This window comes from Dromiciops gliroides, chromosome 3 (assembly GCF_019393635.1).
Source record: "Dromiciops gliroides isolate mDroGli1 chromosome 3, mDroGli1.pri, whole genome shotgun sequence".
Lineage (NCBI taxonomy): Eukaryota > Metazoa > Chordata > Mammalia > Microbiotheria > Microbiotheriidae > Dromiciops > Dromiciops gliroides.
The window spans coordinates 443406983-443434107 of NC_057863.1; the positions used below are offsets into that span (position 1 = coordinate 443406983).

Below are 27125 nucleotides of genomic sequence, written 5' to 3' on the forward strand. Positions count from 1 at the left end.
ACAGGCCATGGGAATCAGCATAGCTTTAGGCTATTGTTTTAACATAAAATTTAGAGCATGTGAAAGAGCAGCACAATTTACATACATAGCAGAGTAGTAATGTTATTGCTTGGTTAAATTAGGAAAAACTAGTTCTAGACTAAGTTTAAATTCCTTTTAACTGAATTTTTTAGGAAACATGTTATAACTGCAAAAGTAAAATTCCATATTTCTCCCATTTCATTATTTTACAATAACTTATAAAAATTTGCAGTACTTTTATAAACTCAGTTTTTCAAACTATTATATGTGTCTAAGAATATTTTTCATATTTATTAATTTATTTTGAAATTTGATTAGTGAAATAATTTGAATTATTATAAAGTGACAACCTTTGACACAATTAATTTAAAATTTGATTTGTATTCATTTGTAAAACTGTCAGCAGTATCAGGATTTTTATTTTTCGGTACTGTTTAAAAAATGTTTTCAATAGCTTATTCTTAGTGCTATCTATTGAAAAAGAATAACAAGAATTTTTTCCCTAAATAATGAAACGGTACAGACTTTAATATTGTATTCCTTTAAACTCTTTTCCCTTTCTTCTTCCTTATGTATTTATTTATGCAATTTCAAAAGATCTACTGACAAAATTGTTTAAAAAAAAAACACCCAAAAACCAAACTGCTAGAAAAACGTTACCTTCATCTTTATTGAACCAGGACACACAGATACTACTAAATTAACCTCATTTTTATGTGACATTTAAAATTTGGGCCTATTTATTTACAAAACAATATACTTGCTCCCTAGCTTTGTCCTGATGCCTAAAATGAGGAGAGAAATTTTATTGGAACCTCCTTTTTTTTCTTTTCTATAAAATCCTACTTTTGTATAATAAAACCTCAATATCAGATATCTTCTAGTTAGACAAGTGCTATATGGAAAAGAAATATGATCTTTAGAGCAAGGGTTCCTAATTTTATTTTTAAGTAGGTACTTTTACATTCTCCAGAATATTGAGATCTTTGTGTTGTGAGGGGAGAGTGGCTGTTGGGAAAGAAAGGAGAGAAATGGATATTGACTGAAGGTATAGATTTTTTTTTTTTTAGTTTAAAGGTTGAGGCAGTAACCAGGTTTCTCTTTCCATTTATGTGTACATACTTCTGTTAGACTCTTCTTCAGCAAATGAACCATGGCGTGATACATTTTTTGTCTCAACCAACTCTTAAAAATTGTCCTCCAAATCGTGGTTTAGGATGTTTCCTAATTAAGAAAGTATGTTGTTGGAATGATGACCTATATTTGTGTTATAACTATAACTCAACTTTGAATTCTTCAGATTCCATAAATCAATGTATCTTTCTCTCTTTCTTTCTTTCTTTCTTTCTTTCTTTCTTTCTTTCTTTCTCTCTTTCTCTCTTTCTCTCTTTTTCTTTCTCTCTTTCTCTTTCTTTCTCTCTCTCTCTTTCTTTCTCTCTCTTTTTCTTTCTCTCTTTCTTTCTCTCTTTTTCTTTCTCTCTTTCTCTCTCTCTTTCTCTCTCTCTTTCTCTCTCTTTCTTTCTCTCTCTTTCTTTCTTTCTTTCTTTCTTTCTTTCTTTCTTTCTTTCTTTCTTTCTTTCTTTCTTTCTTTCTTTCTTTCTTTCTTTCTTTCTTTCTTTCTTTCTTTCTTTCTTTCTTTCTTTCTTTCTTTCTTTCTTTCTTTCTTTCTTTCTTTCTTTCTATCCTTCCCTCCCTTCCTCCGTCCCTCCCTTCCCTCCCTTCCTTTCGACAGTGAGGATGAAGGTTAAGTGACTTGCCCAGGGTAACACAGCTAGTAAGTGTCAAGCCTCTGAGGTCGGATTTGAACTCAGGTCCTCCTGAATCCAGGGCTTATGCTTTATCCACTGTGCTACCTAGCCGTCCTTCTACTTTGAATTCTTGACCCAAGACATGCTTTGGCATTTATCTTGATCACCTCAGTTCCTCATTTAATTACTTATACAAACTCTATACCTAATTTGGCATTATTGTTATTTCACTATCTTCCTTTAAAATCCTAGTTATTCTTAATATGATCTTCCAACCATATCTAAATCTGTCCTCTTCTCCTTCCAACACTCTCTTATTTCTTACTGGTGCCCTTGTCCAATACAGATTGAACCAAAAGTACCTGAAAGGTATATTTGTCCATGCCTCCCAGTCCAATGAGAAGACTCATTTTGGCATTTGGAAGTTGAATGTTGAACATTTATACCTCTGTTAAAAGTGAATTATTTTATGTATCCTGTTTCATATTATGTTCAGCATAGGATCATAGGGTCTTTTATTGTCTGAGTGCAATAAAGCTTTCCCTGAAAGACACTTATTTCTATATAAAAGAGAATTGTTTTAATCTTACTTTCTGGAGTCTTAGACTTCATATTATGTATATGTCTTACTTTAGGAAAACCTCTTATATGAAAGCCTGGGCTTATGTGACAGATAAATTAGAGATTGGCTAATTGTAATATGGTGAAATTCTTTGTTTTTGAAAAGGTTCTGTGGCAAACTTGCTTTTAAATAGTAAGCTTCTTTTGGGTATTCATACTATTAGATTTGTAGACAGCTGTTTAGTAATACTTTTGAAAAAGAGATATACTTGTAAACAGTATCAAAAACACTGTATTTTTCTCTTTTAACTTTCATGATTTACTCTTTCAGCTTTTTATATCTCCTTGTCCATGCATTCTCTTATCTTTGTCCCTTTTATGATCAATTTCCTTTTTCTCTTTGACTTGGAATATACTTAGTGAGGTGGTAGTTTCATAGTTATAACTGTTCTTCCTCCTTACCTACCCTAAATTACATATTTGTACTCTTTTCCCTCTATCCTTGAGCTATTATTTGGGGAGGTCAGAAGAAATTATAACCTTGAAACATACCCCAGTGTTCTTGACATTTTAAAATCAGGAGGTGCTGTATTTGGAGCAAAACAATTTAGGTCTGTATCCTGACTCTGTGATATGTTACCTGTGTGACTGTAGGTAAATCATTTAACCTATGGAGGCCTCAGCCACAAAAATGAAGGAATGGGACTAGATAATCTCTCTAGTCCCTTCTTTCTAGCTCTAGATTTGGGATCCTCTGATATTAAGTTGGAAAGGCTTTGGAGTGTGGGTGTGCTCCCAAAAGGCTCATCAAGAAATCTAAAATTTTCACAAGGAAGTTGATGGGACCCAGATACACTTGGTCAGCATCACTTTGGAGAAGTGAGCACCTGCTCCCTAAGTTTACTATGACATTGCATTTGAATCATGAAAGACTCATTTCAGTCATGTCTTTTAAACAGAAGTAATTAGAAGTCTTACCTTCTTTCTGTTGAATATTTTAAGACAATTGTTCACTTGGAATAGAAATGGAACTCAGAGGACTGAGCCTGAGGGAAGGGGAATGGGAAAAGAACAAGCATTTAAATTCCTTTTATGTGCTGGGCAATGTGCTAAGAACTTTACACTTATTTTCTCATTTGAGATGCTGTTGTAATCTCAGATTTGGGAAAACTGACCTAGGTTATAGGACTTGCCCAAGGTCACACAGCTAGTGTGTGTCTAAGACTGGTTTTGAACTCAAGCCTACCTTATTCCAGTCCTAGTGCTATATCCACTGTGCTACCCTGCTGCCTGAATCAAGAAGATTGCTTCTCTATGTCAGGTCACCCTACTCCTGAACTTCTTAGACTTTAATACATTTGATGTCTTACTTGGTCTTTCACAACTTTTTTCATGGGCTGGATAGGGATTGTGGTCATTTGTGTGTTGTGAAACACTCTGGTTTCTACCATTGGTCTTCAGGTTACCAACTCTTAAGAGTGTAGAGTCTGTCATACTTTTGCATCATCAAGGGCATATCAGCTACAAAATTAAATTGAAATTGTTTTCTTAATTCCTAAGTATTGTAGTTTGAGAAAAAAGGACTAATTTCATGACTGATGAAGTATGTCAGCAGTCGAACAAAATGATTTGGTTGTGATTTTGGCAGCAGTGAAAAATAAATGACTGAGGAAGTATATGACAAGTATGGTACAGTTAATGAGTTATATGTAAATGTATGGACAGAAAAAATGGAGGGCCCATTTAATTTTTCGTTACACAGCTACATTTTAACTTATGTCAACTAAAGAAGAAACAAAGTGTATTGCTTTATACAGTTGAATTACTATTCCACAATTCATCAAGATTGAGAACGAATGACAGCATAACCAAAACAGCTGTTGCTTAGCCAATCTAAGAAAGTTTCTGCCTGTTCTTTTGGGGGGGGGCGGGGGGGGTTGGTTTTTTTTGCAGGGCAGGGAGGGTTAAGTGACTTGCCCAGGGTCACACAGCTAGTAAGTGTCAGTGTCTGAGGCCGGATTTGAACTCGGGTACTCCTGAATCCAGGGCTGGTGCTTTACCACTGCTCCATCTAGCTGCCCCCTCTGGCTGTTCTTTACAAGAGAAACAATCATAGTTTTGTGGTATCTGACCAATGCTGAAGGGGTAGCATTTACAGAGTTTGTTGCATTGAAGGCTTTTGTATTTTGTTGTTTATGAAAAACATGATCCAATGTCACTTTTTTGTATGAACAAGAGTTTCTTTGAGTATTTATTGAGTTTGCGTTATTGTAGCAGTCAAGCAAATTAGAGTTCTATTATTTTAAAGGCTCGGTTAATTTTATTTATTTTATTTTATTTTTGCGGGGCAATGAGGGTTAAGTGATTTGCCCAGGGTCACACAGCTAGTAAGTGTCAAGTGTCTGAATCTGGATTTGAACTCAGGTCCTCCTGAATCCAGGGCCAGTACTTTATGCACTGTGCCACTTAGCTGCCCCCTACTCAGTTAATTTTAGAGATGAATTCACCTTGTACTTTTCTTGTCTCTAGGTAGAAGAGTTTGCTTTTTCATAAGCTTTTTGGGAAATGTACCATTTAGCTTTTGTTGCAGTTAAAGGAGGGTCATTTTAAGTTAATTATATTGTATATTTAAAGTGTCTTCTTTGGGGTTACTTTTGTGGACGTTGCATGAGTTAAAGAAATTCCATAATTTGTTAGTGTCAGATATGGTGACAATGCAAACTAATATCTCCAAAACTGCTTTAATTGGAAAAAGTAATTTTTTGTTACTTCAACAAGCCAAGCTCAGTTTTCTACTAATTATATACAACATCCCCCTCAAGTATCAAGTATTAAATGCTTGTTGTTGCAAAGAAAGTCTTTGCATGCCCTTACCAGATTTTTCCTTGAGTTAGAGCTGAAAACTCTATCCTATTTTTTGTATAGTTATGTTTCCATGTGGAACCAATTGATTTATAGCAAACATGCAAAATTATTTATCAAATGCTTTTATTATTGGTTTTTTATTGACATTTAGAGTAGGTAAATTCTTGGAATGTGGAAACACTAAGTCTAGAAATAGAGACATTACATCAGGTTAACTTTGTAGTTCAAATTTTTATTTGATAGTTTTGAAAACTTTGTTGAGAAGAACTATTTAAGGGACATACTTTGGATTCTGTACATTCCCAGAAGGGTTAGTAAAATTATAAATATATTAGCTGTCATCATCCCTGTAACATTCCCACTGTTGTACTTTATTAAAAAGATATTTAGGGGCAGCTAGATGGTACAGTGGTTAAAGCACCAGCCCTGGATTCAGGAGTACCTGAGTTCAAATCCAGCCTCAGACACTTGACACTTACTAGCTGTGTGACCCTGGGCAAGTCACTTAACCCCCATTGCCTGCAAAAAAAAAAAAGAAAAGAAAAAGGAAAAAAAAAAGATATTTGCCATTCAGTGGCAAGATCCTTTGACTGATACGAGTTTTATAGTTGTGAAGAACTTCGTTCATGTCTTACTACTGCTGATTTACAAGTTGATGCTGTGAATGGCATAGAAGGATTTTATGGTGTACATAATTTCTAGTTTTCTGCCTTATTTATGTAAAGAATTTTGTTTTTAAAGTTCATAGGCAGAGGTGGTGTTTATAAAAAGCTTAAACACATTAGTGAGGGTTGGGATTTGATAAGAAGTGTCATAGGAACTTAAAAGAAATTCATTTGTGGATTTTTTGAAATGTGTAGGTTCGATTTATAATCCCTGAATATGAATTCAGAAATTAATTTTGAAAAATGTAAATGAATTTGTAATGGGTGTTGGAGTGGTCAAGGATCATCATCAGCAACACAAAAAGTACCTTTGCAGAGATGGAGTCAGAGGGCCAAACTATTTACAGTCTCCTCAGTCTACTAAAACAAAAATCCCATCCAACATGCCACCTGACACCATTTCTCTCTCTCTCTCTCCTTTGCTCCTTGTGATGTGGCATTCACCTCTCCTTGTGCCTCCGTTCTGAAGAGATAAAAGTATAGCAACAGCCCTGCCCTTCAGTCAGCACTGCCACAGAAATCCTGTTTTCTGACCGATATTGGCCACCTGCAGAGAAAAACTGAACCAGTCACAGGCAGCAGCAACATCAGTATTAATCCTCCATGATGAAATTTTTACAGGTCAAGACCAAGGACAGCTCTTTTCTTACTCCTTCACAGTGGATCATTCAACTAGTTGAGATGGAAGACATGGGATTTTCTGCAACCTTTTGAACAGTGGAAAATGACAGGGCACTGATTTTAGGTGAATGACCACCAATTAATTAATACTGAAGTTTGACCTCCTCTTTGGTCTCTTTTTCAAGGACAGCTCTGCTTTCTAATTCATCCATCCCTTATTATGACAAGTACCAAGAATTTATGGGTGACATTTGTTGTCACTTAAATTTGAGATATAACATACATAAATATTTTAGTAATACAGCTGGAAAAGTTAAAGGACTGGTTCTCCAAACCTGTTCTTTCCATTTTAATCATTAAAAAGAAGTCCTTCAGGAGTGCCCTCTTTAGGCAAAGGCAAACATATTTTGTGTTTATAAAGTATAATGAGATATCATCAAATAGTTATCAGTAGGGTATCTGGAGAGAAAGTAGTAGAAAAGAGATTCATTTCAGTGCTCTATAAACCAGGTTAAACATATTAAGCCATGTTACTTGTCAACAGTATTGCATGCTATCCTGATTTTCTGTCTTAGGAGAGTGAAAGAGAGGAAATAATACATTTTGGTTTATTTGTGATACTATAAAATTTCCAAGAAATGCTCTAGATCTCTGAATTTAAGATTATGTCCTTTTGCCTATTTACGAATAAGAATCTCATGAAAGTAATTGAGCATTCTATAGGCTCTGAGAATATAGGACTTTCAGTGCTTCAAAGAATCCAGTAAATGTTTATAAACATTTCCCTCATAGCAGACCTGTGCGGTATCATCCAGCAAGGAATATAAACTCAGTATATCCATATCCATATCCATATCAGAATATCTGTGTTCTGTTTCTTGATCTCATTAAATATAAATCCAGAGTTGCTTTTGAATGGTTTTAATTTTTCATTGTTTGCTTCAGAGGATAACAAAATTCTTTTAAAGGAAAAGCCTTGGAGCTAGAAAATCCTGGGTTCCAGTTTTACCTTTGACATGTACTTGCTGTGAGATCCTTGTCAAGTCAGTTGATGTTTAAATGCTCTAAGCAACTATGTCTGAGTTGCAGAGATGTCAGCCTGCATTAGTAATAAGATTTTTCTCATCTGGGAGTTCTCTGTGCCAGTGAGGTTATGCAGATCCATTCCTTATGTCAACCTGTAGGATTGAATGTTTTCTTTTAGAATTATTTTTGGAGATGGGTTAAGTAATTCAGCTCAACTGAGCATGGTACAAATTAATTCAACTTTGGTGGCTAAGTCCAATATAATCAACTTTGTTTTACACAGAGCCAAATGAGCTCCATGACTGTAGACTGTCTTGCAGATGCGTATCATTCATTGGTCATGAGGGAATCTAAATGAGTGTGTGGGTAGTTTAAACCTATAACCACCACAGGAAAAACCACAATTATACATCCTAATTAAAGATGGTGAGTCAGAAGTATCATCTTCTATAAAAAATTTTCTTTTATAGGAATTCTTAGACTATATGTGCAGAAGCAGAACTGGCAACATTCTTAAAAGATCCATAGAACGAGACTATTAGGATAAGATGGTGATTAGGGTGATGAAAAGCAGGAAGGGAGAATAAAGATATAAAAAGTGTGCTGGGGGGTCAGTTAGGTGGCACAGTGGATAGAGCACTGGCCCTGGAGTCAGGAAGACCTGAGTTCAAATCCGGCCTCAGACACTTAACACTTACTAGCTGTGTGACCCTGGTCAAGTCACTTAACCCCAGTTGCCTCACTAAAAAAAAAATGTGGCCATCTGGAAATACAAGGACAAAGGTGTTAGAGTACGGGCATGGTTTAAGGAACAGCAAAGTCTTTCAATTTGACTGGAGTTTGAAGGATAGGTTTAAGGTAGGTAATTGGAGGGAACTGTGGAAACAGGTAGATTGATTCCTATCTTTTACATTTTGAGTACCGTGCTAATGAGCTATAGATGCAAAAGAAAGAAAGAAGAACCATTGTTATCTGTGTTGCTTTTGATGACAGTATATTATTCTATTCAGGAAAACCCAATCATAAAGTTTATTTGTGATCCTGCCCATTATCAGCTGTTAAAGTAATCATTCATTGTAATCTGTAGAGACTGAGAAATGTTGGGAAGTTAACATTTTTCTTTTTTCATCTTTACATTGGTCTTTTTATTAAATAATTTAGTGGGTGGTCAAAGAATACTAGATTTTATTAATTTGATATATTTTTAAAAGGTCCCAAATACATGTATACCACCTTCTATTTCCAGAAATTCCCACTATTTTTGTGGTATGGGCTTAGAAGGTTCTACTTGAGCAGGAGAAGGCTTGGGGTAGGTACTTCACAGTGGCCTTCTTCAGAAGGCTAAATTATCTCAGTGCAGTTGTATGGTAACCCCAAAGCAGTTTTCTGCACCAAGGAAAAACATAAGATTTGCCCCATTCTGGACTTGTGGCTCCGTCTCTAGCTTGACCATAATTGAAATAACATCTAATGATAGAGATGTGTGTTCATTCTGTTAGATGATGGCTGATAACAAATATTTGTTGAATTTAATTAATAAACACACCAATTTGCTGTGTTTATTCTAGTACAGTTCAATAAATTCAGTTCAACAAACATTTGTTAATAAATGTAACTGTCCACTTTGACTGAAAGTACCGAAAAATTGAAGCTAGTGTCTTTTTCTTGGTATGATAACAAAAAATGCAGACACAATGTATTTTTGTTGTAGCATAGAAGGTATACATACTTCTTTGGGCTTTAAGAGACTTGAGATGTGATTACTTCACTGTAGCCTTGTGATCTCCTTATAAATGCCAAGTTGTTCAATCCTTCCCTGGCACTGAATTCTTAATGTTTTGGCAACGTCTGTTACTAATCAAAATTAATATAATGCAACTTGTATCACCTTACTTAGTGAGAAAACAATAAAGGTTTGTTAAGTTGGACGAAAATTAACTAGTTCAGTCAGCAAATACTCGATAAATGCCTGGGTATTTGCTTATCTCTATACATTCCCTTCTTATCAATTACTCAAGGGTTCGAAGGTCATCTTTGTTCATATAACTTAAAATCTATACATCACCTATAATATCACTAATGAATTCTAGTCTTGCATTGTCAGTTTCTGTCTCTCACAGCCGATAGGCATGACAAAGTAGAAAGAACAATAACTTCTAGGGTCTGAGAACCTGGGTTAAAAATCCCACTTCTATCACCACTTACTATTTGTATGATCTTGGTCATCATATAACCTCCATAGACCTCAGTTTGTCCATCTGTAAAATTAGGAGGTTGTACTAAATGGTCTTTGAATTTCTTTCCATTTCTAGGTAAGTGATTCTGAATATAATATGGAACTCATAATCTTCCCTTCTAAACTTACCTTCCATACTTTACTGTTTCTCTTAATTAAGAGCACTGTTATCTTCTCAGTAATCCATATTCATAACCTTAGGTCCATCCTTGACTCGTATCCTCCCTTTCTTCTCCCTCCATATCCAATCAGTTTATAAATATTGTTGATTTTCCTTCTATGAACTTTCTTACATCTGACCCCTTCTCTTCATTAATAGAGCCTTTTAAAAAGTCATTCGGTAAATTAGAATTTACTGTGTCTATTATGTTCTAGGCACTGTATTAAGCACTGAGAATACAAAGAAAAGTTGGTCAGTTGGATAAGGAACCCCACTGGATTTTGAGGAAGGGTTTGACCATGATCAGAGCTTTGCTTTAGGAAGATCATTTTGACTGCCAAGTGGAAGAGGGACTGGAATTATGGGGAGAGTGGCACTGAGAACCACCAGCAGGCTCTTTCAATAGTCCAGACATGAGGTGATAAGAGCCTGTACCAGATTAGTGGCAATGTCACAGGAGAGAAGGGAGAGTATTTTAGAGATGCGTGTTACAAAGGTAAAATGGACAGACCGTGGCAACATATTGACTATTGGGGTGGGGTGGGGTGAGAGCAAGGAGTTGAAGGTGACATCTGTGTTGCTAGCCTGAATAACTGATGGGAAGTTGGGACTGATGGAGGGATTAGGGAGAAAAATAACAATTTCAGTTTTGAACATGTTTTGTTTAAGATATCTATGGGATATCCATTTAGTCTTGATTTTCAATAAGCAACTGGAAATAGGAGACCAAAGGTCATCAAGAAGTTAGTGCTAGATGAGTAGACTTGAAAGTCATCAACATATGATAATTGGATCCATAGGAGCTGATTAGATAGATCACCAAATGAAATTGTATGGAGAAAGAAGAGAAGAGCGCCCTAGACATAATCTTTTGGAAAACCCACAGTTAACACATGAGACCTGGATGAAGATCCAGCCAAAGAGTTTGAGAAGGAATGGTCACATAGAAGGAGAAAAAGGAGAATGTGTCACAAAAACCAAGAGAAGTGAATTTTAAGAAAAGGATGATGGACACGGTATCAAAGGCTACAGACAGTAGAAGGAACTGTGTCTGAGACCATTAGATTTGGTAATCAAAAGATTGAGTGACTGGAGAGAGTAATTTCATACCAGTGGTTTCAAACTCACATAGAAACCAGGGACATTAACTTGTAAATAAGGAGGGTCCCTGTGGATTGCATATTGACTTCACTTTTAAATCTGATGTTAACTATGCTTTATCATTTTTATTTGTTTTTTAAGTGTTTCCCACTGATATTTAAATCTAGTTCCATCCACCTTCCAGTATTGTTGGACATATATGGTTTACACTACTGGTGTCAAAATGATCTTCCAAGTGTGACTGTGTCATCTCCTTGCTCAAAACCTTTCAATGTAAAATAGAAACTTCTTAGCCTGTTATTTAGCTATATACAATATTGCTACCATTTTCCTTCCCACACTTGATATTTAAACCAATATGGACTATTTATTCCCTGAATTCCCCACTCCATCCTTTATTTTTGTGCATTTGCAAAAAGTGCCTTCATGCTTAGAATGCATTCCTTCCTCATCACCTCCTTCAAGACTCCTCTTCATTTAAGGCTCTGTTACAACCTCCTCTCTAAAGCCTTTCTTGAGTCTCCTGGTTATTAGTGCAGCCTCATTCAATTTTCCTTATATTATATGTGCTTGTATCTCAAGGAATGTTTTTGCCTCTAAATCCCTACCGCAACATAATGGTACCATGTTTAATAAATGTTGGTTGATTTGAATTAGGTAAGTACTATGGAGGGTTTAAAAAAAAAAAAAGGACAAGTGTAACTACATGCCCACAAGATTCTTTAGCTTTTTTAATCTTCTGGATATCAGTAATTGAATGTGTCTTTACTTTACTCTATCATATATAGTTTCCATGTTTTATGAAGATTTAAAACAGAAACATTATAATAAGCATCCTGTTGGCCAAAAATACATCAGGCAATCTAAATGTCTACAACCGTACTAAATTTTCATCTCTTAAATGTGTCTTGAGTCATTTGAAAAGAACAAAAATTCATAGCAAGAAAAGGTTTCTAGCACCGTGGTGGTATAAGTAAAATTCTTGCTCATAGCCTAATTCCTTTAACAAAGTTTTTAACAGAAAGGATCTGTTTCTAATTTGCTTACCCTTTATTTAAAGTATAGTGGTAAGACCAGAATTCCAAGTGTTAGAAAATCCAATTCTAATCCTGGCTTTGGCATTATCTGTGTAAATTAGGTCTTAATTTCCTCATTGTTCAAATGAATGAACTTATGTTAGAATATCTATTTAGATCCTTCTAGTCATTCAGTATTTGTGTTCAATAATTGTGGAAATGAGACTTGCTCTTATTTTCTTTTTTTTTTTTCACTCTAGAAGCAACAGTTTTGCTAGTCTTTAAAACCACACATGCACAAATAGAAAAACTTTAGGATAATTACTAGGATTCTTTGAATGTTAATTAGAAATGAGATTTCTTCTGACAATTAGGCCATTTTCATCAGCATTTAAAAAAATTTTTTTATTATGAACTAGAAAATCATTAGCAACCAAACATTTCCACATACAAAGGCTAGGAAAAAGAGGCTTGTATATGAAATTGAATCTGTTACATATAACTTGCATTTAAAATATATAAAAATTAATGCAATAGTACCAACATTTCCCTGCTTCTCCAGCAATGTGTGTGTGTGTGTGTGTGTGTGTGTGTGTGTGTGTGTGTGTGTGTGTGTAAAATAATTTTTGGAGGTTTTTTTTTTTTTTTTGGTTTTGGTTTTGGTTTTGGTTTTTGTGGGGCAATGAGGGTTAAATGACTTGCCCAGAGTCACACAGCTAGTAAGTGTCAAGTGTCTGAGGTTGGATTTTAATTCAGGTCCTCCTGAATCCAGGGCCTGTGCTTTATGCACTGTGCCACCTAGCTGCCCCTGAGCAATATATATATATATATATATATATATATATATATATATATATATATATATATATATATATATATATATTTTTTTTAAACTGTACCTTCATATTTCTAAAGCAAGTATTGGCTTGCTTTATTTCATACATGATGTAAACATTTTTCAGGAGCATTTTATCTGATGACATTCTTAAATGTCTTAAATGATTATTTTTGGAAAAGTTTAATTTTTCTCATAAGCATGCATAGAAATTGTAAGGGAATATATATCTTTATTATTTATCTTGAAGGTAATACAGTACTTCTTTTATCTTGTATACTTTCTAGAATTTAGAGTCGAAAGACCTAGATTTATATCCTGGTTCTCTGTCATATAACCTCTTTTTCCTCATTTCATAAAGCAGAATATAGATCCTACCTTAACAGTCATCATAAGGAGCTACTTTTATCTGCATGATGCTTTATAAAACTATAAGCTGTTGTAATTATGATTTGCCCAACAAATCCAGATTTATTTCAAAAATAGTGTGCTAAAAATGTTAATGTACAAATCAGGGTACTTTTGTTTTAAATACAAGCATTTCTCCCCAAAATCCAAAAAAGAAAAATTTAAGTATTTCTAATAAAATAAGTATTAAAGAAAGTTTCTTGAGATTCATTCCAATCTGGCCAGAATAGTTATCTTTTGCTAGGGAAGATCTATGTAACATAGTATCCTTATCTCCAGGATTACATTAGGATATTACCAGAATAAGTGTGCAGATCTTTGTTTTCTAATAAGGACATTTGTGGAGGTTTTTGTTGTTTAAGGCTTTCTGCATATATTTTTTTCCTCATGAAAAGAGCTTTGAGTTAACTTTAGAGTTAAGGTTAATGTGAAATATCTTATATTGTTTCATCCTTGATTTTCTTTGGTAATTAAAACTTTAGAATGTTTTTAAAAGATTTTTTCCTTAAATTAAAAATTACATCATCTCAAACTGATTTTCCTGTCACTTTATACCACATGCCAATTTCAGACTCCAAAATTTCTCCCTGCCACTCTCATTTGAACATGATGAAAACAGCTTTTCTGTAGGGCATTAGCAATACTGAGCATAGTTATTTAAAGATTTCATATCTGGAATGGTTTCTGAAAAGCGGTTTTTACTTTATAGTGCTCTCTCTTTTAGGCATTGAGGTACTATTAGTTGTCTAGTTCAGTAATTTTTGTAATGTGATGCATTCCTTCTTACAGGTCTATTGATCTATGGGAAAAAATACATAGTAAATAAGTTCAGTTTGTCCTTTCTCTTAATTTTCAGGAAGAAGCAGAAATCCAGGCAGAACTTGAACGTTTGGAAAGAGTCAGAAATCTTCACATACGAGAACTCAAAAGGATAAACAATGAAGATAATTCACAGTAATGCATTTGCATTTTATATTTTATATGCCATTTTAATTCTGTAATACCAAAACATCTGATAATTCCCTTTTTGAGGGAGGGGAAGAATCCTATAGAAATAAATTTCAAGTAATATATAGACTACTATTCATGAAGCAATATTTAATAACTTAATAATTGGGTATTTGAAAGATGTTTGTATATCATAAGCTAATGTTTTACAGCAACCAAGATTTCAATTAAGAAAATTTTTTTGAATTCTTATGTTCTCAGCATTGTGTAGTTCTGTATTTTACAAAAGGAGTATAAGTATCCTCTTTCCCCTATGGTATTCTTATGTTGTTAAATGCTCAAGTGACTGGCATAGATAGGAAAGGGCAAAAGGGGTTCAACTAATGGGGAAAACTCTGTCGTGCTCTAGTAATTAAGGCATCACAGAATTAGAGGATTTGTTTGTGCTAATGCACAGTGAAATAAGCAGAACCAGAAAAACTATCTGCCCCATGACTACAATAATATGAATGAAAAGAAAACTGACCTGGGTCATTAAGAAACTTGTAATTGTCCAGGAAAACTGAGAGTGGGACTTTACCTCTCACTTTTCAGCAGAGAGGTTGGAGACCTCGGCAAACCTTGCCAAACAGGTCACTTCATGCATTTTTATTTAGCTGGGTAAAACTTTTAGTTCCAGAAAGGCCAAGTTGGAAGCAAAAAGATATTTCCAAAATTGACTGTAATGTAAAAATAAGACATCAATAAAACTTATTTAAAAATAAAAGTAATGGAAAAGGTGAGATTTGAGGAAAGCCCTAGATTGTGGTTATGTTTAGATAGGTCAAAGGGAATGTGAAAAACATCTATCTAGTCTTTTTCTAAAGGCAAAAATAATTTGTTAATTTAAGGCCTTATAAGCTGATTTTGACTGACAGTGCAAAATATTAACCATATCTGTGTCTCAGTTTTAAACTACAAGGCAATCAAGCCTATTTTTCATTTCTTTTTTGAAAGTGCTAATAATCTTAGTCTAGGCAAGGCATATTTTGGAAAACACATTTTATCTTTGCTAACCAAAATTTAAACAAATTCTTAATTAATTGACTGGTCATCACGGTTTGTGGCATTTCTGAAGGCAACATATAAAATAGATGAAAATTGCTGCTATTTTAGAATGTTAATACAACAGAGTATAATTTAAGATCTTTGCCTTATCTCATATGAAAATTTGTCATATACTCTTTATTTCTTTCATATATAATTAAAACTTTGTCCTTGTCGAATTTTTTGTTTTTTTCAAATGGCAACAAAAATTTTCTACTTGTTTATTGCAAGACCAGTAATGCTGAAGTGTAATCACAGATGAAGTCCACTTTTTGTTTTCAGACCTTTGATATACTTGGACAATCAAATCATGATTAATGTTAGCTTCTTCGGGGTAGAGACTGTTTTTCACCTTTGCCTTTATACCCACAGCACTAGGCACCATCCTTGGCATTTTGTCCCCATGTTTGTTGAACTGCATGGAGTTGAATGAACAGAACTCTTATATACAGCAGTAGTTTTTGAAGGTATAAGAGAGCACACGTACAGAAGAGAAGACACATTATTTTGAAAATTGCTGAGTGCTGTGTTGTCATTTGACCACATAAAGCAATTCTGATGTTGAAAGGAGTCAAGGAAATCATTAAGCTATGTCCCAAAGCCACCATAGCTAAGAGTCCAGATGCAGATGTAAAGAGAATAGTAAGCAGGATCAAAAAGAGGAGAAAGGTGGAAAGGAAGGTGTTCTAAAGAGTGCAGTAATAAGAAAAGTCTTAATAGAAAGACAACCCCTTTCCCAAAAAAAGCCTCTTTACTATAGATGTCACCTTATCTTGCCTTTGTCTTATTTTTTAAAATACGTATATGATTTTCTTCCCCTAAGGTTTAAAGATCATCCCACATTAAATGAACGATACTTGTTACTTCATCTACTTGGTAGAGGTGGCTTTAGTGAAGTATATAAGGTAATGTATATGTCAGTCTCTTGCTTGGCTTAGTATAGGAAAAGTTGACTAAGAAATTGTCAAACTTCAGAATTATAGCAAATCTAACGTTTGTTCCTGCAAATGTGTAGGGCCTTTCTGAAATTTAGTGAATATTAGTAGTCATATAGAATAATGCAGATGAACTGATTGTGATATTTTAATTAGATAAAAAAATTCAGACAATTATTGAAGATTTGAACCAGGACAGACTAATCACTCAACATTTTCCTTATCTAGAATATGAAAATAATGATACTTGTAATACCTCACCAGCAAGGTTGTTGTGAGGATCTCATGAGATAGTTTATGTAAAGCACTTTACAAACCTTAAAAGGCTGTATAAATGTCAGACATTATTACTGTTATTTTGTGACTTCTTAAGGAGTCTACACTTGTATATAAATAGATGGCAAAAGTCCTAAATGTCCTGCTTCTGTTGCAACTTCTGCCTCCAGACACATCCTGAACCAGTTGGGAAAAGTTTGAATATAAAGATATCCCAGAGATAACTTGAAAATTGGATTTAGGCTTTACTTGAAATCGTGTAGACAAGAACACAGTGAAATGGAGACTCACATGTGACTGTTAGTTTCCTGCAGAGCAACTCTAATGGTAGTTAGTACATGCTAAGGATTCTAGAGTTAGAAATGGCCATCAGACTAGGCAAGAGGGTGGCAGAAAAAGGTACCATAACATTTTAACTTTAGTCGTTGGTCCTTGTTATCTCCAAGAATTTTCAACCCAGCTATTGAGACAACTCCCCCCCCCCCAAAACTTTTAGGTATAAAAATAATTTGCAAATGACATTGGATTTGGTCTAATCAATTTCCAAGTATTTATTGAAGACATATTATTATGCCAGAGGAGCAAGGGAAAGCATGCAGAACACCTGTTCTCTTGATCTAGGCCTGTCCCATTCTTGCTACTCCCAACACATCAGTCAGTGACTCTTAAGGATCATGCTGCTATTGGAGACTGCAAAATAAGTACATGTGACTTTCATAGAATCTCAAGTAGAATATGGACGAAGCTATTTTTCAATCTCCAGGGATTTCATTAGCCAGACTAGAGATTATGGGAATTATCCCAAGCCAATTATGGTTCCTTAAAAATATCTTTGAAGGATGAGAAAGCTGACTAGTATTTGCTGGTTAGATACGATTTTAATTGACTATTAATTTAATAACTCAAAAAGAAGGACTAAATTTGGAATCAGAAGACAAATTCAAATCCAGATTCTCTTCAGTGTATGACCATGAGCAAGTCACTTAACTGCTTTATGCCTCAGTTTCCTGATCTATAAAAAATGAAGGGGTTGGATAGGATGATCTTTTGGTCCCCTCAGCTCTAAATTGCATAACCCAAACCTAAAAATCATCTTCCTATACACTCCCTCCAAAAGATTATTCCCAAAGAATTATATGTGTGTGTATATCATTATCCAATTAAAAATGGAAACTTTTACACAAAGTTAGCCGTTTATACTTTATGTATCTCTTTTTCATGTCTTCCCCAGCATTTTCTTTGCATTCAAATTTTTTCTTACTAGTAGCTTTATTATTCTTGATTTCTTCAATGAAACTAAAAGGGGAAAGGGGAAGACAACTCCCTGACCATGAAATTTGGGGAGGGAAATTTAAAATCTTTTAGGTATAATTTCTGAATATACTTATAATCTCATGCTCTCTAATGACGAAGCTGTAATTTATAGTATTTGTGAAGTGATCTTCCTTACATGAATGTAAAGTGAGCCCTAGTTTTTAATTTAAAGTGTTTTAGGGGAAGGGGAAAATGTCTTCCTTTTGGATTAATGCCAGACGCCATGCTAATTTAAAATATGCATTGAAAAGTGGTGACTCTATGATTTACAATGAAATCTGTTCATGGAGTTTCTTTGTAATGTAGTGAACAGCATTTTAAAACCTCTTTTCTATAGTTCATCTAAAACAGTGTTCAACAGGGAGTTCACACTTTAGCAGTAGACACAATGTTGTTTGCTGCTCTCTTCAAGAATAGATTTTGAAACTGCTAAAGCTAAACTCAGTAGTTTATATCTTAAGCAATTTTATGCAGATTATTTTTTATACTGCATTGAGCTTCAGGGACAAGGGAGCTCTCTGGAACCAGGGAAATTAAGTGGGGGAGAAATGTTTCCTACCTTTCAGGCTGCTGCCTAAAGATCCAGTAATCTGCTGCATTGGTTCACTCTTGTCTCTTCAGCCAGTTTTCTATGGAATAGGACCAAAGTAAAAGTGATAGTATAAAGGAATTGTTTTGTCTTATTCCACTGAATAAATTACAGAAAATCCAAGTGGAAATCTTTGACTGATAGCAAGCTATATATAGATTTGGGAGTATTTTAGTACTAATTATGTTCTTTATGATAGATAATCCACCCTTTTCTGATATACTAGAGCACATATCACTAAAGTTGTGGTATTCTATATCTGGTAATAAAATTTCTGACTAATTTTGTGTACCTTTAAAATATAACCCATTTATTAACTAGAGGTGTTCCCTGGAGTCCACTTAGTATAGTGAGAGAAGTGCTGGATTTGAAGTATAGAGGCTTGGTTTCACATCCCAGCACCAACACTTGTGTTGGGTTGACCCACTGTTGCTCTTTTCTCAAAGAGGACCATGACATTGGGAGGTTATGTCATGACTTGCAGTGAATAGGATTTAGGTGAGAGAGGACTGTGCAAAGTTACCAGTATTACTCTCTCCTCCAGAGCCATCTGGGTCCAGTGGCAAGATATAGATTGGGAGAATTGGAGATGGCCCCTGACCCACTGGCAAATTAATACAACTACCCAACTCACTGGGTTGGTTTTAGAGAAAGCATTTTGTAAACCCTAAGGCTGTGGTGTAGTTCATAGGAATCCCTGAAGGCTGCATATTGACTTAGAAAGCCACATATTAGGATTATCTATGTTCTGTTGTATTTTTATTTATTTTGTTAAATATTTCCTAGTTACATTTTAATCTGGGTTGGTGGCTTCAGCTGACGCTTCTGCCTTAAGGCGCCAAGCAACTCTTCCAATTTCCATTGCAGCTGCTACTCTGCATCATTAGAGGGAGTTTTCTTATCCAGAGTTCTCTAGGTTGATGGTATCCCAAATCTTCAATCTCTTCTACCCCAAGGGATAGCCTATAAATGTGAATCATTGTTATTGTAATCTAGATTAGCTGATTCCTTTTTGTTTTTTAAAGAATTGTTATATTTTGAATGAATTTGTAAATTTCCTTGGTCTTTGGCTATAACTGTTCTTTGCCTTGGATTTCAGGCTTTTGACCTTTATGAACAAAGATATGCTGCTGTGAAGATCCACCAGCTTAATAAGAGCTGGAGAGATGAGAAGAAGGAAAACTACCACAAGTAAATATTAATGCCTTATGGTTCTTGTGGTAAATTGATCAAGAGTCTTTTGATCATGGAAAATTAACGTGCTCTCTTCCTTTAGACATGCCTGCAGAGAGTATAGAATACACAAAGAACTGGACCACCCCAGGATAGTTAAACTATATGATTATTTCTCCTTGGATACAGACACGTAAGTATGGAATAGAGTTTAGTGATAATGGCAACTAAGTGCAGTATGTTTGAATGAGAAATTTTAAAGTTGCAATAGCTATCCTGATTTTGGGGACCTTTGGGAATATTATTAAATCTTTGTTAATACTGTAAAAAGAGACTTCCTAAAAACAAGTCACCGTATTGTGTTTTCCTCAAAGAATATTAACTTTATCCTATCCCAGGAAATGTTCTTTATTTTAATGTTCTCTCTCAATGCCTAGCTTAGCTTTTTGTTAATAATTAATTACAAATATTTCATTTATACTTCACTTTTTTTCTATATTGGGCATGATGATTCTGAGTTATTTGGGAGTACAATTTAATGGCATATCTAATATATACATATTTGTTTTTCTCCATTATAGGTTTTGTACAGTGTTAGAATACTGTGAAGGCAATGACTTGGATTTCTATCTCAAACAACATAAATTAATGTCAGAGAAGGAAGCTAGGTCCATTGTTATGCAAATCGTAAATGCACTAAGATATCTCAATGAGATCAAACCTCCTATTATCCATTATGATCTTAAACCAGGTAAATAGGAAATTTATCAAGATAATTTTCTTAAGTCTTAATCTTTGACACTTGAATAATAGATATCAATTTTCTGATAGTTTTAAAAATATTAAATTCATTAAATCAGGTGAAAACTATGCTAAAGATATGCATTTTTTGTGGTTTGAGTACTGCAATAGAATAATAGTTCATTTTTGAACTTTCATACTAATAACTTTGTAAATAACCACTTTCCAATTAGTTCATAAAATTTAGTGTTATTAAATAATGAAAACAATCAATTGCTTGCAGTTATACACACTGGGGAAAAATTTATTATACTTAAAAAGTATTTCTTAAATTTTGTACTTGTTTATTTTTTGTTAGGAAATATCCTTTTAGTAGATGGAACAGCATGCGGAGAAATCAAAATTACTGATTTTGGCCTGTCCAAAATTATGGATGATGATAGTTATGGCGTGGATGGAATGGATCTAACTTCTCAAGGGGCAGGGACTTATTGGTAATTGCATTTTTAAATATTAAAAATATCAGCTTTCCCTATATCAGAGATCTTTTGACCTTTTGGGGGGGGGGGGAGGAACTATTTTCTATTTCTTTAAGAAAGACAATATTGAGAGTGAAGCCACTGAATAAAGTATTATAGGTTACGGTGACACTGAAGGGTCCTGCAAGTCCTAGCAGACTATAGAAAAGGAATAACTGGGCAAGAGCAGAGGAATTGGGACTTATTTGGCAGGAATTTCAGAACCACAAATAAGTACTGATCTGCCAGCTAGTTCTGTGCTCTTGCTGTACTTTCATAAAGTACTTTTATGGAATGTCACTTATTCACATAACATTACTGAAAGTATATTGGCCAGAGTTGAAACAAACAAACCAACCCAACACATTACATAGTATGATTAAAGTTTTGGTTATTTGCTTTCAATATATTGCTCTCACATTGGACATGGCAGTGAGTAGAAAAGAACAGGTGAGAGAGTCTTGATTTCTTTGATATGTGACTTAATGAACTAGTCTGAGGCTTCATGTAGCTTTTGAAACCAAAAGTTATAGAACTCCCTTTATGAAAGCATAGACTTACATATGTATGTGGGTGTGCATGTGTTCACTCATACACACTACCCTGTTGTAGAAGCACACAGCCAAGGAGTGCTAGAGTGCTTATAGAACTAACTCAGCTTGAATTCTACAGAGCTGAAAGTCTTCCTGAATACATAAAAATAGGCCTCATATAACATAAAGCTTCACAAAAAAACTAGGCTTTCAGACTTTGCTATTCATTGCTTATTGAAAACGTGGGTGACATTTGAAGGAGAAAGTTATTTTCATTCCAGTTTACTAAAAAGAGAAGTGATTACAAACTCAAGTTTGACTTTTAAATTCCCAGAGCAGGGACAGTACCTTCAAACAGTCATTATGTATGGATAAGTAACGAGCTTCTTTGCAAGTACAGAAGCATGAGATTTTTAGAACAGGAGATATCATATCTTCTTTCTTTTAATACATGTCCCTTCCCCTCACACCACCGAAGTCCTTGTTCAGACTCTTACTTGTAATAACTGAATCCTCTGGAGTTCCCAGGAAAGAGAAGCCAGTATGGAAGCCTCCACTAAAATAATAATAATGATAGTCACTCATTCATGTAGCACCATTTATGTATGCCAGAGCACATTATAAATAGCCCGTTTAGTCCTCAGAATAATCCATTGTGAGGTAGATGCCATTATTCTCCCCATTTTACAAATGAGGAAACTGAGGAAAAGAAGTTAATTGACTTTCTTTAGGTCACACAGGTAATCAATATCTCAGTACTCTTATCTACTGTGCTGCCTTACTGTCACAACAAAGATAGTCAAAGTCTGATGAGAATACACTTAATATAAGTTAAATAGGCCTTGAGAAGCTTGCCCACTGGAAAGCTGACTTCCTTCCTCTGAGAGAGCACATTCTGATTTCAAGTAATTTAAATATGTTTTGGAGCACAGCCTGTCACAGTAGGTTGAAATAGTAGGATTTAGAGCTGAAAGGGACCTTAGAGATAATATAGGTGGATTGGTAGATGAGGGAACTGACTTGGCTGTGTATACAGCATGTCACTGAAGTTTTAGTACAGTTTTAAGCTTTTTTAGCTTAACTAATGGATGATTAGTTTTGGAAAACACTTTTGTTTTATGTTATCTTTGATCCAGGTAGTTGAGATATAGAGTAATTTGTAACTTTTAGTACTTCCCTTTGACGTCCAAAGAAATGGGTATTATAGTTCAAAAGTCAGAGAAGTTGATTGATAATCATTATTACCTTAATTAATGCTTTGCAGTTTTCAAAGCATTTTCACATATTTAATTTATTTGATCCCAGCAACAGCCCTATGAGAAAGGGAGAACAGATCATCCTCATCTTGATTTGAGCAAACTGATGTTCAGAGCAATAAAGGGCTTTGTCCTGGATCCCAAAAGTCTGGCATGCATTGCCAGAATTCAGGGCTTCTGAATCCTGGAACCATGGTCTTTTCACTCTCCCAGGCTGCTCTCTGTGAGCTTTCACAGAAATACTGTAGGGTAAACAAAACTGGGACTCCTTGAATGTTATTCAAAACTTCATAGCAGCATTACTTTTGAAAATAACCATATTCATACAACAGGCAGTAAAATGACTGCTACTTGGTATACATCCTAGAACTGGGCAGCAGGTGACAAGACAGGAAATGGGCCTTTAGCCGAGATTTTATTGTTTTCAATTTTAATATATAATATTCCCTCACAACTTACCTTACATTTTATAAAATTGTCACCCATTTTTCTCAAAATTGAGGTTTCTTAGTTATCTGCTGTATCTACTTTTTCTTTTTTCCCCAAAGGGTAAATTAGTTTTTTTTGCCTCCTATCATTTATAGGATCTTGAGGATTTAGAGTTAGTATGTCTGCAGAATATTGCATACTTTCAATTTAGTATTTTCAACAGTGTAGATTTGACAACTCAAATGCATGGCTCTGATTTAAGACTTCTAAGTTAACTGTTGTCTCTGTGCCATACTTTGGTTATGTCAGGTGTGTTTTCTGATCTTGGGAAAAATACTTTGCAGGAAATTTTCAGGTAAAATCATTTCTAAGGATGACCAGTTTTTTTATTTTTATAATGTATTCCTATCAACCCCAACTCATTTCCTAGTGATAGCTAAGAAACCCATTACCCAGCAATTTGTAGCAGACCACAATGATAAAAGCCTTGAACGCTTCATTTTTCCTTTCTTTTCCAAAGGGTAAATCATTTTGGCCTTTTGCCTTCCGTCATTTATAGGAATATAGCATCTTGAAGATATAGGTTTGGTGAGTCTGTTGAATGTTACTAAATTGCCTACTGTTGATTCAGTTTTCAACAGTATTGATTGGATAATTGAGTCAACTATGCTACTGTTTTAAGACTGCAAGAGTTACTGTTGTAATTGATACTGGTTGTATCAACTATAAACATGGAACTCCAGAGTTGATATTCACAGGCATTATACTTTATTATGCACCTAATGACTTGTTTAATTTTCCTTTTCATTTAAAAAGACTGATAGAGAATTGGACTGGATCACATGTTATAAAGAACATGGGAAAATATTGGGCCCTATAAATGTCAATATTTATCTATATCCTGCAACAACTCTATGATTCCTTTATCTATAGTAGTTGTATGCAAATATTCCTTAAAACTAAAGACTGACAAATCAGTTCTATCCTTTGGAGGACTACAATGATAAAACCAAGGGAGAGAGCCCTAAAATGTTAAAAGGGAATCAACTGGTGAGAATCTTTATAATGAAAAGTAATAGCTTTGTTATCTCTTTAGCTTTATAATGAGTTGGTATAAAATAAAAATCTAGGTTAACAGCCTGATGTGGGTGGCATAAAAAGAATAATATATAAAATCATAAACATCTATCCATCAATAGTATTTATTAACCATGTGCCAGGTATTGTGCTAGCTCCTAGAGATATAAGTACTATCATATAAATATGAATGAAAAATTCCTACTCAAAAGGAACTTTTATTCTGACACAGGGGTTCTTAAGCTGTATTACCAAATTACCAAAAAATATTTTGGCAACTATTTCAATCAAATTGGTTTTCTTTGTAATCCTGTATATTTTATTTTATTCATCTATACACATTTTGAGACTGCCAGAAGAGTCTGTTACACAAAAGAAGGTTAAAAATTTCTGTTTTAATAAAAGACAATGAGAATGAATACAAGGAAATACAAAATAGTTATAACTTTATATATAAAGTATAATTTGAGGAGGATACTAGCTGTTGAGATCAAAAAAGGCTTCATGTAGCCGTTGGAATTGGTTATGTTTTGATAGGAGAAAAGGGACTCTGAGGCAAAGGAAGTAAGAGGCATCTTGCAGGCATGGGGCACAGTAAGTGTAACAGCGTGAAGATGGGAAATAGAGTGTCATGTTTGACTGGATCACATGGTCCGGGAGGGGGAGTGATGTACAATGAAGCTGGAAAGATTAGTCTGGGCTAGTTTGAGAACAACTTTAATAACTAAACAGAGAAGATTATATTTTATTTTAGAGACAATGGGGGAAGCCACTGGAGTTTATTATTGTGATTCATCTAATAACAAAGATACCTGTTATCCCATACTAAATTTTCAGCTATTTCCAATTACGTAAAAAGCTAAAGAATAAAATATCGGATCTTTGAAAGCAGATATTCTTGTTTTAGAGAAATTTCTCTGGATTCTCTTAAAGTTTGATTACATCTGAAAAAAGGAAGTTGTTTACAGTCTCAGGTGAATCCTTTTATTACAGGTTCATATATTCAGAGTTGGAAAAAACATTACAGGCAATCTGATCCAACCTTCTCCTTTTACAGATTAGGAAACTGAGGCACAGAAAGGTGAGGTGACTTGCTAAGGTTACACAGTTTCCTCAAAGATTTTGGCTATTTTGATAGTGAAAATATATCATCTTTTGAACTTTTTATTTAGATACATTATCAGCTTGATAGTGTTCCCTCTGCTAGAAAATGTCTAATTTCTTTATGCAATATTGCATTAAAATAATTTTTCACTATTACTAGTGATATAGAGCTAGAAAAGATGTTAAAGTTTACCCATTCTCACTCTTATTTTTACAAGTAGGGTTCTGTAAATATGGTATGAAATCATATCAGATCTAGGTAGATGCTGTGAGATTTATTTAATGAAATTTAAAATTTTATTAAAAATCTCAAGTTTGATGTGAATATTTTTTTAACAGTAGAAAAGAAAAATTAGGATATCATTTCATAAAAGGAAGAATTAAATAGTTATTTATTTTTTTTGTTTGTTTGTTTGTTTTTGCGGGGCAATGAGGGTTAAGTGACTTGCCCAGTGTCACACAGCTAGTGTCAAGTGTCTGAGGCTGGATTTGAACTCAGGTACTCCTGAATCCAGTCCTGGTGCTTTAACCACTGTGCCATCTAGCTGTCCCTTAAATAGTTATTTAGATTAATTTTTTTTAATCCAGAAATTTATTGTAAGACAGAATGTTCAGCAAAGCTTCCAGGAAACATAATTCTACAAAAACTAATTGCATTACTATATATTTATTAAATGTAGAAAGGAGATTTATATACTGGAAGTGGGTGGGTTGGACCAGACCTATGATTTCATTAGTGTAAGCAACTCTCAGTGAATAAACTCCAGGAACCTGCTCTGCAATCTTTAGTCTTAGTTGTTTGAGATACTCAGAGATTAAGTGACTTACCCAGGGTCACACAACCAGTAGGTATTAGAAGCGGGATTAAACATAGATCTTTCTAACTCCAAGAATGGGTGTCGTGCACTATGTTATGCTGCCTCTAGATTAAAAGGTGGAGAATAGTTATTCTATTACAGTTCTATACCTCATAGCATTTATTCCAATAAATTCACAATGAATTTAAGTTAAACTGCACTTTATATTAAATATATATGAGGTAGAAGGAACTTGAGAATTAGGTTAATAAAATAGGATCATAGCATTTTAAGAGATGATAGGCATCTTGGTGGCTGCCTAGTATCTGAACAACAGTCTCTTCTCCAACTAAGAGCTATATTATTGTTTCCAATTTTTTAGCACTTCTCATCCTCCTTTCCTTCTATTTCCTGTTTTCTGAGCCCTCTTTTACTTCTCTCCCTCTTCTTTGAACCATCTTCTCTTCCTTCCTCTTCCCTCTTTTGGCTATCTTCCTTCTTCCTTTCCTTTCCATTATTATTTCATTAAACTCATCCTCCCAGAATCCCTTCTCATTCTTCTTTAGTTCAGGTTCTTCTCCCCACAACCTTTTCCTAGGGAAGCTGCAGGAAGTTTAACCATGAGGAAACTAAGGTTTAGACACAGTGAGTTAATAACAGAGCTGCAACTCAAAACCAGGTATCCTGACTGCCCACCCCCACCCCTCTTAGTATTCTTTCCCCTGTATCATACTGTCATGTGATTTAAAAATAAAATGGAAGAAAGCAGTATTACATATTTATCATCACTAGAGAAGAAATAGATTTCAAGGAAATCCAGTAAAATAAATATCAAAAGGAATATGTCAGAATAGGAAAATTCTCAGGAAACAACTGATAAAAATTTACTCTTCAAAATATATGAAATATTAATAGAAATAACAGGTTAGAGGCATGCCTTCCACTTGGCAGTGGTTAAAGGAGATGAACTTATGGTTTATATAGAAGGAAGAAATATAGTGCTTTGCTAGCAATGAAAAACAAAATAAAACCATTTTGGATATATACCTATTCAGTAGTCAGAATTACAAAACCTTAGTATTGGTA

The 27125-nt window shown here is 34.4% G+C and overlaps 1 protein-coding gene across 3 annotated transcripts in view; it reads left to right on the plus strand.

Moving 5' to 3' along the window:
* TLK1 (tousled like kinase 1) overlaps positions 1 to 27125 on the plus strand; it is a 168694-nt gene that overhangs the window by 134841 nt on the left and 6728 nt on the right. For all 3 annotated transcript variants that reach the window (XM_043997124.1, XM_043997126.1, XM_043997125.1), the window contains exons 13-18: positions 14120 to 14217; positions 16121 to 16202; positions 19511 to 19602; positions 19688 to 19777; positions 20166 to 20335; positions 20684 to 20819. In XM_043997124.1, the coding sequence (XP_043853059.1) occupies positions 14120 to 14217; positions 16121 to 16202; positions 19511 to 19602; positions 19688 to 19777; positions 20166 to 20335; positions 20684 to 20819 (668 nt within the window). The remainder of the gene's footprint in view (positions 1 to 14119; positions 14218 to 16120; positions 16203 to 19510; positions 19603 to 19687; positions 19778 to 20165; positions 20336 to 20683; positions 20820 to 27125) is intronic.